Below are 12292 nucleotides of genomic sequence, written 5' to 3'. Positions count from 1 at the left end.
ATATCACATACTCACACATAACCACACACACACAGTGCCATCTCTTGGTCAGCTATTGCAATGACGAGAGAGCACTTACCATCAGCGGTAAATAATAAAGCAGACAGAAACAGGAGACAGACATATGTCCGCTCTCTACGTAGCTTATGGTGCGGTGTTTCCTCCCTCGTGCTACTTGCTACTTACGTCTTAAATCTGGCGTCACCGCCCTTGGTTTTACACAAACGCAATAAGATATAAGACTATATCTTATTTTTTCAGGTTTTTAAATTTCCATTTTGTCTTCAGTGATTTAAAATGGTGAGATTTTGTTGCGTTGAAGGCTGCAAAACAACGTGGCGACCAGATATTGACCTATCGTTTTTCAGGTAAACATTTATATAGGCACATGAACTTGTATAACATCACACAATTTTCAAAGAAATCTCTCTCTCTCTCTCTTTCAACAATTTTTTAATACTTGATTTCTTAGTTTTCCATTGAAAAATGAAGACTTGTTGAAAAAGTGGTTGCAGGTTATACCAACAAATAACCGAATTACTAAACACTCTCGAATATGTAGTAACCACTTTGAAGAATCCCAGTACGATTGTGTTTCCGGTAAGCGATACTTGAAAAAGGAGGCAATTCCCAATAGATTTCCACGTGATACAATCGAGAATGTAAGTAATTTTAAAAGTAACAGTTTTACTATAGAAAAGGAGCGTGGCAAATACTTTCTCGTTACTCTCTGCAGAAGGAAACAAGCATGAACGATGAAATTCCAGTACAGGAATGTCAACATGATACATCAGAAGATGTGAATATCGATCATTGTAACGACTTTGTTGATTATAATACCCAGCCATCGAAAATGTTCTTATCAATTGTACCTTTGTCATCATTGCCAACTCCAATTGATGAGGCAACACAAAGCACTCCTCAGACTCAGGTTTGTAAAATTTTTCATAATACAATTTTCATATTAATTTTGGATTAATATTTATTTACTTTGTTATATTTTTTATGTTAGAATGTGGCTACACAAATGTCACCAAGACGATTGGCGCCATCCGAAGCTGAAGAGAAATTACGTCGCCAAGTTAAAATTCTTCAAAAGAAATTGCATCGCAGAGAACGAAGAATATTAAGTATTCGCCAATTGCTAAAACACTTGAAGACTAAAAGTGTTGAGAAAAGCTCATACCACCTCGATCATTTATATGCAAAAAAGAATGTTTAAAATTTTTATGTATATAAAAATTATCCTCAGAATGTAAAATTCTTGCATATGCAATTTTATATGGTTTTATATTTTGAAGATAACTTTTATAAATAAAAATTTTATTGTACGATGTGAATGTATGCGCGGACGCGCGCGCGAGTGTGTGTATATAAATATATAAATATATAGTGATATGTAATAAATATAGAAGTTATTAAAATAAATTATTCTATCAATTCTTTTTATGTAATTATTAGCATTATTCACAGCTTTTTACACATACTTAATATTAATTATTATTTAAAAGAATTGAAATATATATTTGATTGCAGTTTGAACTTAAATGTCTAGATGACTCATTTATAAAAGCAATAGAATAATGGTGGAATAATAAGAATAATTAGTAAAACTATCATACTTGATTTTACAATTAATATTAGCGCCTGCTATCGCAAACTAGTTTTGATTAAGAATTTTGACTAATTAAATTTATAGAATAATTAACTAATGACTGACTACTTACTGGCTTACGACTTCTCGTATAAAATTAATATTGGTGCACAAGATAAGGACAATAGATTTGCTTTATTTTGTTGTCTCTGTAGACGTGTTGAAAACGTATTTTTAATGATGGTTGTAAATGTGTAGATAAATAGTGATTGAAGATGGAAACTTTTAATGCGCCTACAAAAGAAAGAGACACAACTTACTTGCTGCTTTCTTTGTCATTCCACATCTGAGAGTCACAGCACATTCTAATGTGTATATAGTTCAGTGCGTTTTATCTTTGTGTGTGTGATATTCCTTATCAGAAGTTGTAAAAATATTATCAGCTAAAAGGTGCCTTTTATAATAACTTGCTTTTATATAAAAGTAAAGAATCTTTTTATTAGTACAAAATTGCTTCCATCCTGTTCTTAAAATTACCGTGCAATAGTGACAACTGACGTTTCTTTTATTTTTTTTAATAAATACTGTTGGAATTCATTGAGTAATAATCATGCCTGAGCGAGTAAATGCTATACACAAATATTATACTGATCTAGAATATGATAAGAAATGGAATAATGTAAGTATGCGTTTAACATACGCACGACATATATAAATATGCAGTATATTTGCATTATTTTAACGTATAAATAAATAAATATGTTTAACAAGTTATAACAAATTTACTATTAAAGAGAAAAAAATTGTATTTTCAGTAAAATATTCATAATTATTATTTTTTATGTGTTTTTAGGATGTTTTTATAAATGTTTCTACTTTATCTGAGGAAATGACATTTGAAGATGTCAATGATTTCGCAGAGAGGTGAAGTATTTAATCTTAAGATACAAGTAAAAATATAAGATAAAAATACAAAAATTACTTCTATTTTTGTCACTGCTAACATTTTCTTCTTTTATTTATAGATTTCTTAAAGCAGCATCTGTAATAGAAAAAAATTTGTCTGATTTTAAATCTCGCTGTTCACATGTAGACGATGTCACTACTATTATTGAATATTTAACTAATTTTGGTATGCAATTTGTTTTTGGCAACTTTTTTGGTAAGTGTATTAGTGTAATTGCAATTGTAAAAATATTCTGATTTTATGTTATTGGAATTTTTGTGCTTTATTATATATAAAAGTATACACAGGACGAGGAAGTAGTTTCAGCCATGAAATATATTTAACACTCATTAATATTTAGAGATTATGATCCCTTGAAACCATAATAATTATTAGTTAAAATGGTATATTTTGTAGTTTTTAAATATCACGATTTTAAGAAGTCGATTGTAATATAAATATTAATGAATGGTGAATGTACTTCATTGCTGAAATTATTTCCTTTTTTAGTTTCTTACATTTTATTTGTTTTTGTTTTTTTTAGATAAAGAATACACAAGTCATGATGTAGTTTTATCAGTAATGCTTACATTATTCAGTATGTGTTCAGATCCTGAAGTGCAGTTATTTTTGAAAAATGCAATCATGTAACTATTTTTAAAAATGTGTTGTATTTAAACATTTCAATTATTTATATTTTTTATATTAAATTTAATATGTATTAATATTTCATTAATTTCATAGACTTGTTTCTCTGTTTTAGCAAAAATTCGACATTGAATTCGACAGATGCATTTGACAAGTTTGACAATATATTTTTAAGTAAGAGAAAAATACTTATAATATAACAAAATTATATCTTTATTTTACAATAAAAGAATTTGTTTAATTTGTACAGGTCATTGCATTAATGAAATGATACTATTCAAAGATTCAGATTTGTATGCAGCTATCAGCTACTTGAGAATTAAAAGTGCCAAGAATTGTCTAAATGACATAATTTGGATCCATAGATCGATACAAGAAAAGGCTTTGTGGCTTATAGAGAAATATTTTAAGAATCAAAATATTCCTATTCATATTTTTAGTGGATCATGCCAACCCACAGAAAAATTGCTTACACCCACTATATCTAATGTAACAAGCATGATATCCTTATGGTCAGAAAATCTTGCAACTGCAAAGAATGTAGCGGCATTATTAAATGTATGTCATTTAAATGATGTAATTCAATATATTGTGACATCTTTAAGCGTTATTAAGAAACATTATTTTTATTTATTTAGAAAGACGTTGTATTTATAAATACATATATGGATTTCTCTGGTGGTGTCGTGCTTTTGCCTTATGTAAAAATATTTAGCAGAACATTGCCATATAAATGTAGCCTTGGTATCTGTCCATTGAAATCAGATGCATACTCAACTAATGATATATTTAGAAATCTATTCTACGATGGCACATGGCAACAACCTGTAAAAGGAACATACTGGATATATGACAATCATGGTACATACAACGAACTGTGGGCAAACGCAACAAGGTATAAATGTGCAATATTTATTTCACTCCTGCAGTAATTATTGAATTTGAAATGTATAACAGAACATAGTATTGTAATTAAATTTATCGTTATTATAGCGATGACATCAATAGATGCATTAATTCAGCTGAGAAAGGATTTAAAATTTGGAGCGCCAAGTCTACTGAAGCAAGAATGCAAATATTATTAAAATTTGTATCCCTGTTAGAATGCAATCGGTATGTTATTGTATATAAAAAAAATTGTATCATATTTTACTTTGTACATATATTTCTGTTTGATTACTTTTTAACAATTTTTTTTTTTTTTTTAGCAAATTTCTATTGGCAAATAAAGTGTTAAAATTGGTGAAATTCTTATGCACTTATGAGAAATCTTTATCTTGCACTCAAAATGGAAGATTAGAAGTAACAAGAATTCGTAAGCCCAGAGGCGTTATTGTTATTAAAGAATTAGACGAAAATGTTTTGCTTTATCGCGTGATAGCAAGTTTATTTGCTGGCAATTCTGTCATTGTGATATGTGGTATTCAAGCCTGTAGTCTAATATGTAATCTGTCATATTGTGACTTGTTTTCAATGTCTAATGTGCCACCAGGCGTTGTAAATTTGTTGTCCAATGAAAACACAAAGACTTTGGAATCAATCTTATGCAAAAAAGACTATGAAAGTTATGCAAAACAGTTTTTCACAGAAGATGATTTGTCGACATTTACGAATCTTACTTTACCCAAACAAATTATATTCTCTTTTAAGTAAGTATAATGATATATGTGCATCTATTGTGTACAGATTAAGTAATTGCATGGACGTGGATATACATGCACAAATATAAACATTAAACATTTTAAACATTTTAAACATGCATTTATTTTTATATTATAATTTTACAATTTCTGTCATTCGTCAATTGTTTGAAACAAAGCGGGTGACATGAACGCATAATTCACTGAAAGATTATAAAAGATTAAAAATATATATTTCGTATTTTCACTCTCGTAAGTAGTGCAGGTGGTTAAAAAATTTAATGGCAATGCATCTGTCATCAAAATATTTTACATTGTCGCAACCTATTCACGCTGTTTAAGCAATAATATATTTTCGTATACACATTCTTTTTGTAATTAAAAAAAATACATTTGTTATAATCTTTTCACCTAAAACTCTTTCGTGAATTGTACTATACATTTCATTGGCAATTCCGTTCACTGTAGATATAACATTTGTGAAATAAATGAAGTGAAGCCTTAATGAGGCTATGTGAAGCCTTAATAACCCATACAGCATGGAATATTCTATGAATGTTCTACGAATATTCTAAAGAATATTTATGAATATCCTATGAGTGTTTTATGAATGTGCAAAGAACATGTGATGTCCCGCTAGAAATTTTTATAAATATTCTCGAATGATCTACAAATGTTTTATGAACATTTCGCCCACAAGGTCATCAATCTACTTTTTGCGCCCAAAGATTGCGCACTCTCGCCAGGCGTTATATCCGAGTCTGAAAGCAGTCCAATTACAGGGCGCCAAGATGCACAAAAAAAGCGCACAACAGTAAATTCCAGCATGTCATCTCCGGGCGAGGCGACGGGGCCCGTTGCATCATTACAATTTCCTGCGACGTCGGGCGCACAAAAAACACAAAGTAACGAAAATGGAAGAGAAAAAAATTTATCACGAAGCACAAAAGAAAGGATCGTAAAGTACATGTGTAAATATTCAGTTAAAATAATATTAACGTTACGTTACTATCCACACAACATGCATATCCGCCGGATATGTATATTATATAATATATAATATATTACAATATATTACAATATATTATAATATATAATATATTACATATTTACACGAATATTTACACATGTAAAACAATCATTTATCTTAACAATCATTTCTTTTGTGCTTCGTGATAAATTTTTTTCTTTTGTTTCATTTTCGTTGCTTTGTGTTTTTAGATTAATATTATTAATTCTTAGATTAATTATTAGATTAATATTCTAAAGAATATTCGTAGAACATTCATAGAATATTCCATGCTGTATTGGAAGAAACCACTTGTACAAGCCAATATTTATAGATAAATATATATATCCTCTGTTATTTGTACTAACAAAATCACTGTGCGCACGCAAAAGATGATATAACTAAATATAAATTTGTATAAATGTGTATATATATGCACACAAATTATATGTCTATATGTGCGTGCACGCACGTGTATAACATACGTCCAAGCGTATATCACATTAATACATGGAATGCATCGATTGGAAGATACAATAATCCGTAAGACTAAATATTATAATTACTAAAATATTTTTCAATTTCTGGATAAAAACCTAACAAAAACTTATTTAATTAAATAATTTGACTATGTATGCGTGATAGCACATATAAATAATCATTTCTAAGTAGTAAATGTTTTGTGTGAATCACCATTTCTTCATATTTATAGCGAGGCTTGACACTTCCGTCCATTTGTACCCTGTGCCATTCGTCATGTAATGTAAATTTGTTTTAAAATTTTGCTATAGGTTTTGCTCATCAAAGCCATCCAGATTTATAACGACGGCTTCACTGATTCTGGATAAAACCCAAAATTGTATCTAAGCTGTTCGAGGAACACAAATGTAAGGATAGTTTGTGGCGCTAATCGGATAAATGCAGGTACATAGCCCTAAAACAGAAACGATTCTCATTGAAGAAGTCTGTATCGAAATTATTTCGCAATATTGATATGCGAATTCTTTTTTAATTATACATACTTTAAAGAAAGCCAGTGGCCCAAGTTTGGCAGTATGTAGGAAGATTTCCATCAGACTCTGTATAAAGAAATTATTGTAAACAAATTCAAGTCGTGCACTTCTTACATAATTTATTTCATCTGGATATACTTACTTTAAATTCTCCGGGTTTAGCGTTCATTGCTCGTGTTTTCAGAACATCTAAAGGTTGCGTAAGCGTTGTCGCAATTGCGCCCTATTAAGGAGACAAAATAGGAGCAAAATATAATATCATTACTCTCTAAGTACAAGAAAAATTTGGAAATCAATCTTTTTTGTTAATATCTTCGTCGACACTCACAGCCGACACGCTGGATAAAACGTGCGTTGATGGATTATCCCGAAAATAGCCAGTTTGTAGCAATGTTGTTTTTATTTGATCGTAAAAGCTCAATTGTCCAATAGTCATCAGCACTGCTCTCATGGTGGCGGTGGAACATCCGCTGAACAACTGACGAACCCCTTCTTGCTGAATTACACGGAACAATCCATCCAAAGCATGCTTGTAGCTGTGAAATGAAGGGACAAGTAATTAGGAAAACCCAGCGCTCGAGGCGTAACGAGTATACGCGAAAAAAACGTTCGTTCTTACTTTCTTCTCAGTTCGGACGGTAATTTGATATCATTCTGCATGCGTACGTTAATGACATCGCCAGGAGTCCCGAAAACGCCGCCTGTAGCACCGGAAACTCCGGCCAGCAGTAGCTTTTGATAAAATGGTAATGGACGGTCGGGTGTCTCGAGCGTCTGCTTGCCGACCTGTTATATTTCAAATAATACCATTTATATATAATATAAACTGTGAAAGAAATGACCTCAAGAAATTTTTCAGATATATTGTAACGATGCAATATTGCAGACAATATAAATAGAGACGCGAAATCGCAAGAATTCAACAAGGTCGCAATGGCATTGCAGTGATATTTCAAACAATTATAAAAATATTACATTTTGCAATGTTTCTCTACAATCTTCCTGTGTCGATAGATGGTGTTTACGCTTAACGCACGCAAGTTTTGTGTTCACCAACCTCGTACGCTCCGAATCTTATTGTGGAATACGTCAGTTGACGAAGCAGGGAAGCACTGAGTCCATTGTATAAAGCTAATATTCCCTGTTTCCTAATTATTCCAATTGTCGAATGCACTATTGATATTTTGCCTTCCTGTTGAGTTTGCAGGTGAACCTAAAAAGAATTTGAATCATCATTTTCAGATTGTGTGTGTCTACAAGTTTTTTTTTTAATAATATATCTGTTTAATTTTTGGATACATATTAAAACACGCATATCTCATTTGTGCTCATTTAAAATTCATCTTATGTATATTTATGTTCACTCAATGCCGTTGTAGACTTCTTAATAAATATTTGCAAAAATTCAAGTAGAGCAAAAAAGTATATTTCAGTAAGTTTAAATATTGTCAAAAAGTAGCTATAGAATTTCTATAAAAGTTACTCTCAGAAAAAGGAAAAAAACCTTCAGTAAATCCAAAGGGTGAGTCACACAAGCAGCAGCTGCGGAGGAAACACCACCAAAATACCAACGTGATAATTTCTTACTTTTGTCTGCCATTGCTATAATTATCCTTTCCACTTCATATTAAGCAACAAATAGAAGTAAGTTTATGGCACTGTAGAAACAGAAAAATTGCTTGAGATATATGGATCTATTTAATAATTTTAAGTAGGTAATTAATTTATCTTACCCTTTTTCTATCTATAAAACAGAGTTAAAACATTGTTTGCTCATTATGTTGGAATGACAGCTCCCATGTTAACATTAAAAATTTTTTGCTGCAGGAAGACAAGGCTGAAAAATCACAATAGTAATTATAATATAAAATTTAAAAAATACGCAAATTTTATGTTTTCTAAAATGTGTAGATAAATTTTTCTATGGCAATACAAATATTATATATAATAATATTAAATATTTCAAAGTTTTTATCTCTCTTTGCGCAAATTACTGTTGCAACATCTGTGACCCTCTATTGCTCTTACTAAATCGAAAATCCTGACTAAACAGATTATACACAAGCGATGCTAATATTAAAATACAGTGACCTTGCGATAACAGCTATTACTGATTCTCGAAATACGCGCAACTCGCGTACGATGATGAATTTTTTTGGAACAACGACCTCGAGTGAGCCAGATTAATTCTCGCACTGTGCAAATCGCCGTTTTGCGCCGAGTGCTTCGTCATTGTTTGCAGTGAATGTTCGTACGACAAAAGACAGAAAGGCGCACAAGCGTATAAATGAAAAGAAAAGACAAAAGCCGTACACGACTCGCATATAAATTAATTATTATAATTATGCAAATTTAGGCGTCGCACATAGACAAACACTCTTCGATCTGCAATTGTACGTCGTTAACTGTCGCACGCATTTTAATCGTTCGAAATCGATATCGTGACATTTCTCACTTTGAAGATATCTGAAAATCTGATCTGAGCCTCGTATTGCCATATCGTTTGATTATCGTTGTGAAACAGCAACTCGAATTTCGGCGAGAGTAAAATAGAGTAAAAATTAAATAATGCAAAGCATACTCACAGCGATACTCGGCGGCGATAGCGAAAATAACGTCAACGACACTCCAACTCCAACAACTGCTGGGTTCCGACTGATGTACAGATACGAAACCTTCCGAAGGAGCAGATGCTGCTGAGTGGCGCGCGGCAAGCGCGCGATATATCAGCTGACGGCCACGTGTAAACATATATGCGATATCTGACGTTGAAAGAGAAAGAGCGCAATACTGTAGTCCAAGGATGGAGTGAAGGGAGTAAAAGTATATTTTTATCATTGATTTATCCGCCGCTTATCGCTTATCGAGCCGACGGTACGCAGCTGTGCGTTAGTTTGCATCGGAGTTAGCGGGTTTGATTAGAATTAGCGAGTCGCGAGTCACAAGATGCGCGTTGATCTTCAAAATATCAAATAAAATAGAAGTAGCGAAGAGCTGGATGGCCTTGTCGAGATAATAATGTTTATCGTTCAAACAATTGTGGAATTTATGAATTTGTTTACATTCGCAGAATATCTTATTCACAAAATTGCCACCTAAACAGATAGAGAAATGTGTAAAATATAGTTAGCATTTTGTTAGTTGTTTTAATTATGTTGTTATATCATTGATAAATGTTTATATATTTATAATTTTAATGAAACAATTATAATTATTATAGTATTCTAATTATAATTAAAATATTATTAATATTTTAGAAGGTAAATCGAAAAAGTTTGACTGTATAATCTTAAATTTTTAAACAAATAATTTTGTTATATTAATCGATTTGTGTTGTATTTATAAAATCGATGATATTATATCGACAATCTATTTTATCGATAGTATTATATCGATAATATTGCAGTGCTATTTTATTTCGAGTTTTAGCTGCAATCGCGCCAATCGTCGTAATTGTTCTATTATAGAACTTCTATACAATTTTGTTGCTATCGCCGAAAGATAAAGGTAAATGAAAAAATACAACTAATGAATAAAGTTTATTTTGAAGCAAACGTATTATTAAATAAAATATAGATTATGACTGAACCATGTTTATATTCCGTATACACTTTTTAGTTGTGCGAACTTTATAGGTTATGAAAACATTACAAAGATTCCGATATATCTCGATTATTTCTTTCACTATTTAATTTTTGTAGACCTTTGAGGACTGTAACGCTGCGTCTTTCGCTTCTTGAAGGCACAGTTTAATCCTTGAAGGTAGAGAAATAATGGCATTTCCACCCCGATGCAGTAATCATGTGCTGCAAAGGGACTATCATGCCAAACATCTTACAAAGGTGAAGATATTCGTTACATTTATTAATAATACTGCACTGTTTTCTTTCAGAATTTATTATGACTAGCGCAATGGAAATGGTATGCAATACTCTTGGAATTGACAGGGTAAATATGGATGGTAAAATGATCTTGATCGAGGAGCAACACGGCACCAACGCAAATTTCCTGTTGAATGCCGTTTTATCACACGCCTTGAAGAAAATGCAAGCCATTTGTCTTGTTCTTTGTCATAATACTTTTGGTCACTATCACAATGTCGGCATGAGACTCGGCTATAACCTTTTAGCTTTAAAAGAGAAGGGTCAAGTTACAGTTGTTGAGCCGATGAAAATTGTAGCCAACAACATTGCTGATCTGTGTAATGATTCCATGGATAAAGAGGAAATTGTAATCCCAGATGCAATTTCAGCAGAACATATGGATATTGTGCACAAACTTTTTACATGCGTCAAAAAGAGCTACGATGAGGCAGCAAAGTTTCAGGGATCTGTTGTCCTTATTGTTGATGACATAAATCATTTGCTTGATCTTGGCCTTAGTATGCGCGACACCATGTACTTTGTAAGATACTTAAGATCGTCTGTAGCATCCCATCCCTTGTCTCAGCTTTGTATTCTCACACATACGTATCAGTGGGATCCACAGACTTCAAATGCAGATGCTGTTGCTAACGTGTTGAAACACATGGCACATCTATGCGTTGCGACTAAGCCGTTTAAGACAGGACACTCTAGCGATACGTCTGGTAAATTGATCGTTCACTGGAGGATAGACTCTGTGAGATTAAAGTATCATTGGCCAGAAGAAACGACGCATTTATTTAAATTGTCAGATTGGCAAGTAAAGATTTATACATCTGGCGCAATGTCTGTTCTGTCGTAGGTGATAACTTTTAACCATTGTCCCTTGTTTTTTTTTATATTTTATTTTTAGATATTGTAAAAGTACATATTGTATTATAAAAATACAATTTAATATTATATTTTGTATAACATATATTTATTATGTACATCAAAATAGATTAAAAATTAGATGTAAGTATTTTTTTCTATTTTTATACATCAGTTTACAGCATACATCTTGTTTTTTGTTCTTTATGAAAAATTATTTTATTTAAACGTGCATTTCAGATACGAGTTCTCAACAAGCAAGAATTTTAATCGCTTACTTCACAATGCTATTCAGTCGCATACTTCACACTGTTGCATTCAGGTTTTATTAAATTGGAACATGACATTTTGCGCGCGCTATTTACAAATAGTATCTCTTGTTTATCACAAATGGGCACGAAACAGAGTATCTATGAGAAACCTGGTACTTTGGATTACTATAGATTCAGTGCGGAAGAATATGCATTGGTTAAAAAAGTCTGGTCGGGGATCGAAATTAACCCTCAATTTCACGGCAACGCTTGGCTCATGAGGTAAAATCGCGCGTTTGAAGGGAAGAAAGGATGTTTTATCTCGTCAATACACGCTGATAAGCAATAATCAAAGAATTATTTAAAAATATGTTGATTTCTTTTCAAAAAATGATTTCAGCTTTTGCAAAGCTTATCCGCAATATGTGAAATTTTTTACGCTGGAGCCCAATTTGCTC

General features: G+C 31.8%; 4 protein-coding genes across 9 annotated transcripts; 3 read left to right on the top strand and 1 right to left on the bottom strand.

The window, feature by feature from the left end:
- Positions 1 to 138: 138 nt before the first annotated feature.
- LOC105671407 (THAP domain-containing protein 1-like) lies at positions 139 to 1454 on the top strand. Its single transcript, XM_012365555.2, has 4 exons — positions 139 to 368; positions 473 to 662; positions 737 to 931; positions 1013 to 1454. The coding sequence occupies exons 1-4, from the start codon at positions 298 to 300 to the stop codon at positions 1220 to 1222; spliced, it is 666 nt and encodes a 221-aa protein (XP_012220978.1). The 5' UTR covers positions 139 to 297; the 3' UTR covers positions 1223 to 1454.
- Positions 1455 to 1593: 139 nt separating this feature from the next.
- LOC105671470 (uncharacterized) lies at positions 1594 to 4943 on the top strand. Of its 5 annotated transcripts, none has more exons than XR_010890650.1 (9): positions 1594 to 2273; positions 2448 to 2518; positions 2620 to 2756; positions 3085 to 3187; positions 3304 to 3362; positions 3439 to 3746; positions 3982 to 4083; positions 4182 to 4301; positions 4397 to 4943. XR_010890650.1 is itself a non-coding variant. In XM_012365682.2 (9 exons), exons 1-9 carry the CDS (start codon positions 2205 to 2207, stop codon positions 4839 to 4841), a joined length of 1536 nt encoding a protein of 511 aa, XP_012221105.1. In that variant the 5' UTR covers positions 1845 to 2204; the 3' UTR covers positions 4842 to 4943. The 5 variants fall into 5 exon arrangements, 2 of the variants coding, with proteins under 2 accessions (XP_012221105.1, XP_012221104.1); XM_012365682.2 differs by having other exon boundaries at positions 1845 to 2273; positions 3472 to 3746; positions 3827 to 4083; XM_012365681.2 differs by having other exon boundaries at positions 1853 to 2273; positions 3827 to 4083.
- On the bottom strand, positions 4928 to 9897 carry Dic1 (Dicarboxylate carrier 1). The gene is made up of 9 exons (XM_012365683.2): positions 9436 to 9897; positions 8584 to 8687; positions 8355 to 8508; positions 7908 to 8063; positions 7470 to 7636; positions 7179 to 7386; positions 6993 to 7073; positions 6860 to 6916; positions 4928 to 6771 (listed from the first exon to the last, which is right to left on the bottom strand). The coding sequence occupies exons 3-9, from the start codon at positions 8448 to 8450 to the stop codon at positions 6655 to 6657; spliced, it is 882 nt and encodes a 293-aa protein (XP_012221106.1). The 5' UTR covers positions 8451 to 8508; positions 8584 to 8687; positions 9436 to 9897; the 3' UTR covers positions 4928 to 6654.
- Positions 9898 to 10202: 305 nt separating this feature from the next.
- On the top strand, positions 10203 to 11675 carry Elp6 (Elongator complex protein 6). 2 transcript variants are annotated; one of them, XM_067356854.1, is made up of 3 exons: positions 10218 to 10357; positions 10552 to 10612; positions 10743 to 11675. In XM_067356854.1, exon 3 carries the CDS (start codon positions 10751 to 10753, stop codon positions 11573 to 11575), a length of 825 nt encoding a protein of 274 aa, XP_067212955.1. In that variant the 5' UTR covers positions 10218 to 10357; positions 10552 to 10612; positions 10743 to 10750; the 3' UTR covers positions 11576 to 11675. The 2 variants fall into 2 exon arrangements, with proteins under 2 accessions (XP_012220592.1, XP_067212955.1); XM_012365169.2 differs by lacking the exon at positions 10552 to 10612 and having other exon boundaries at positions 10203 to 10357.
- The last annotated feature ends 617 nt before the right edge of the window (positions 11676 to 12292 follow it).

This window comes from Linepithema humile, chromosome 6, assembly GCF_040581485.1.
Source record: "Linepithema humile isolate Giens D197 chromosome 6, Lhum_UNIL_v1.0, whole genome shotgun sequence".
Lineage (NCBI taxonomy): Eukaryota > Metazoa > Arthropoda > Insecta > Hymenoptera > Formicidae > Linepithema > Linepithema humile.
This window is presented reverse-complemented; position numbering and strand designations above follow the sequence as displayed.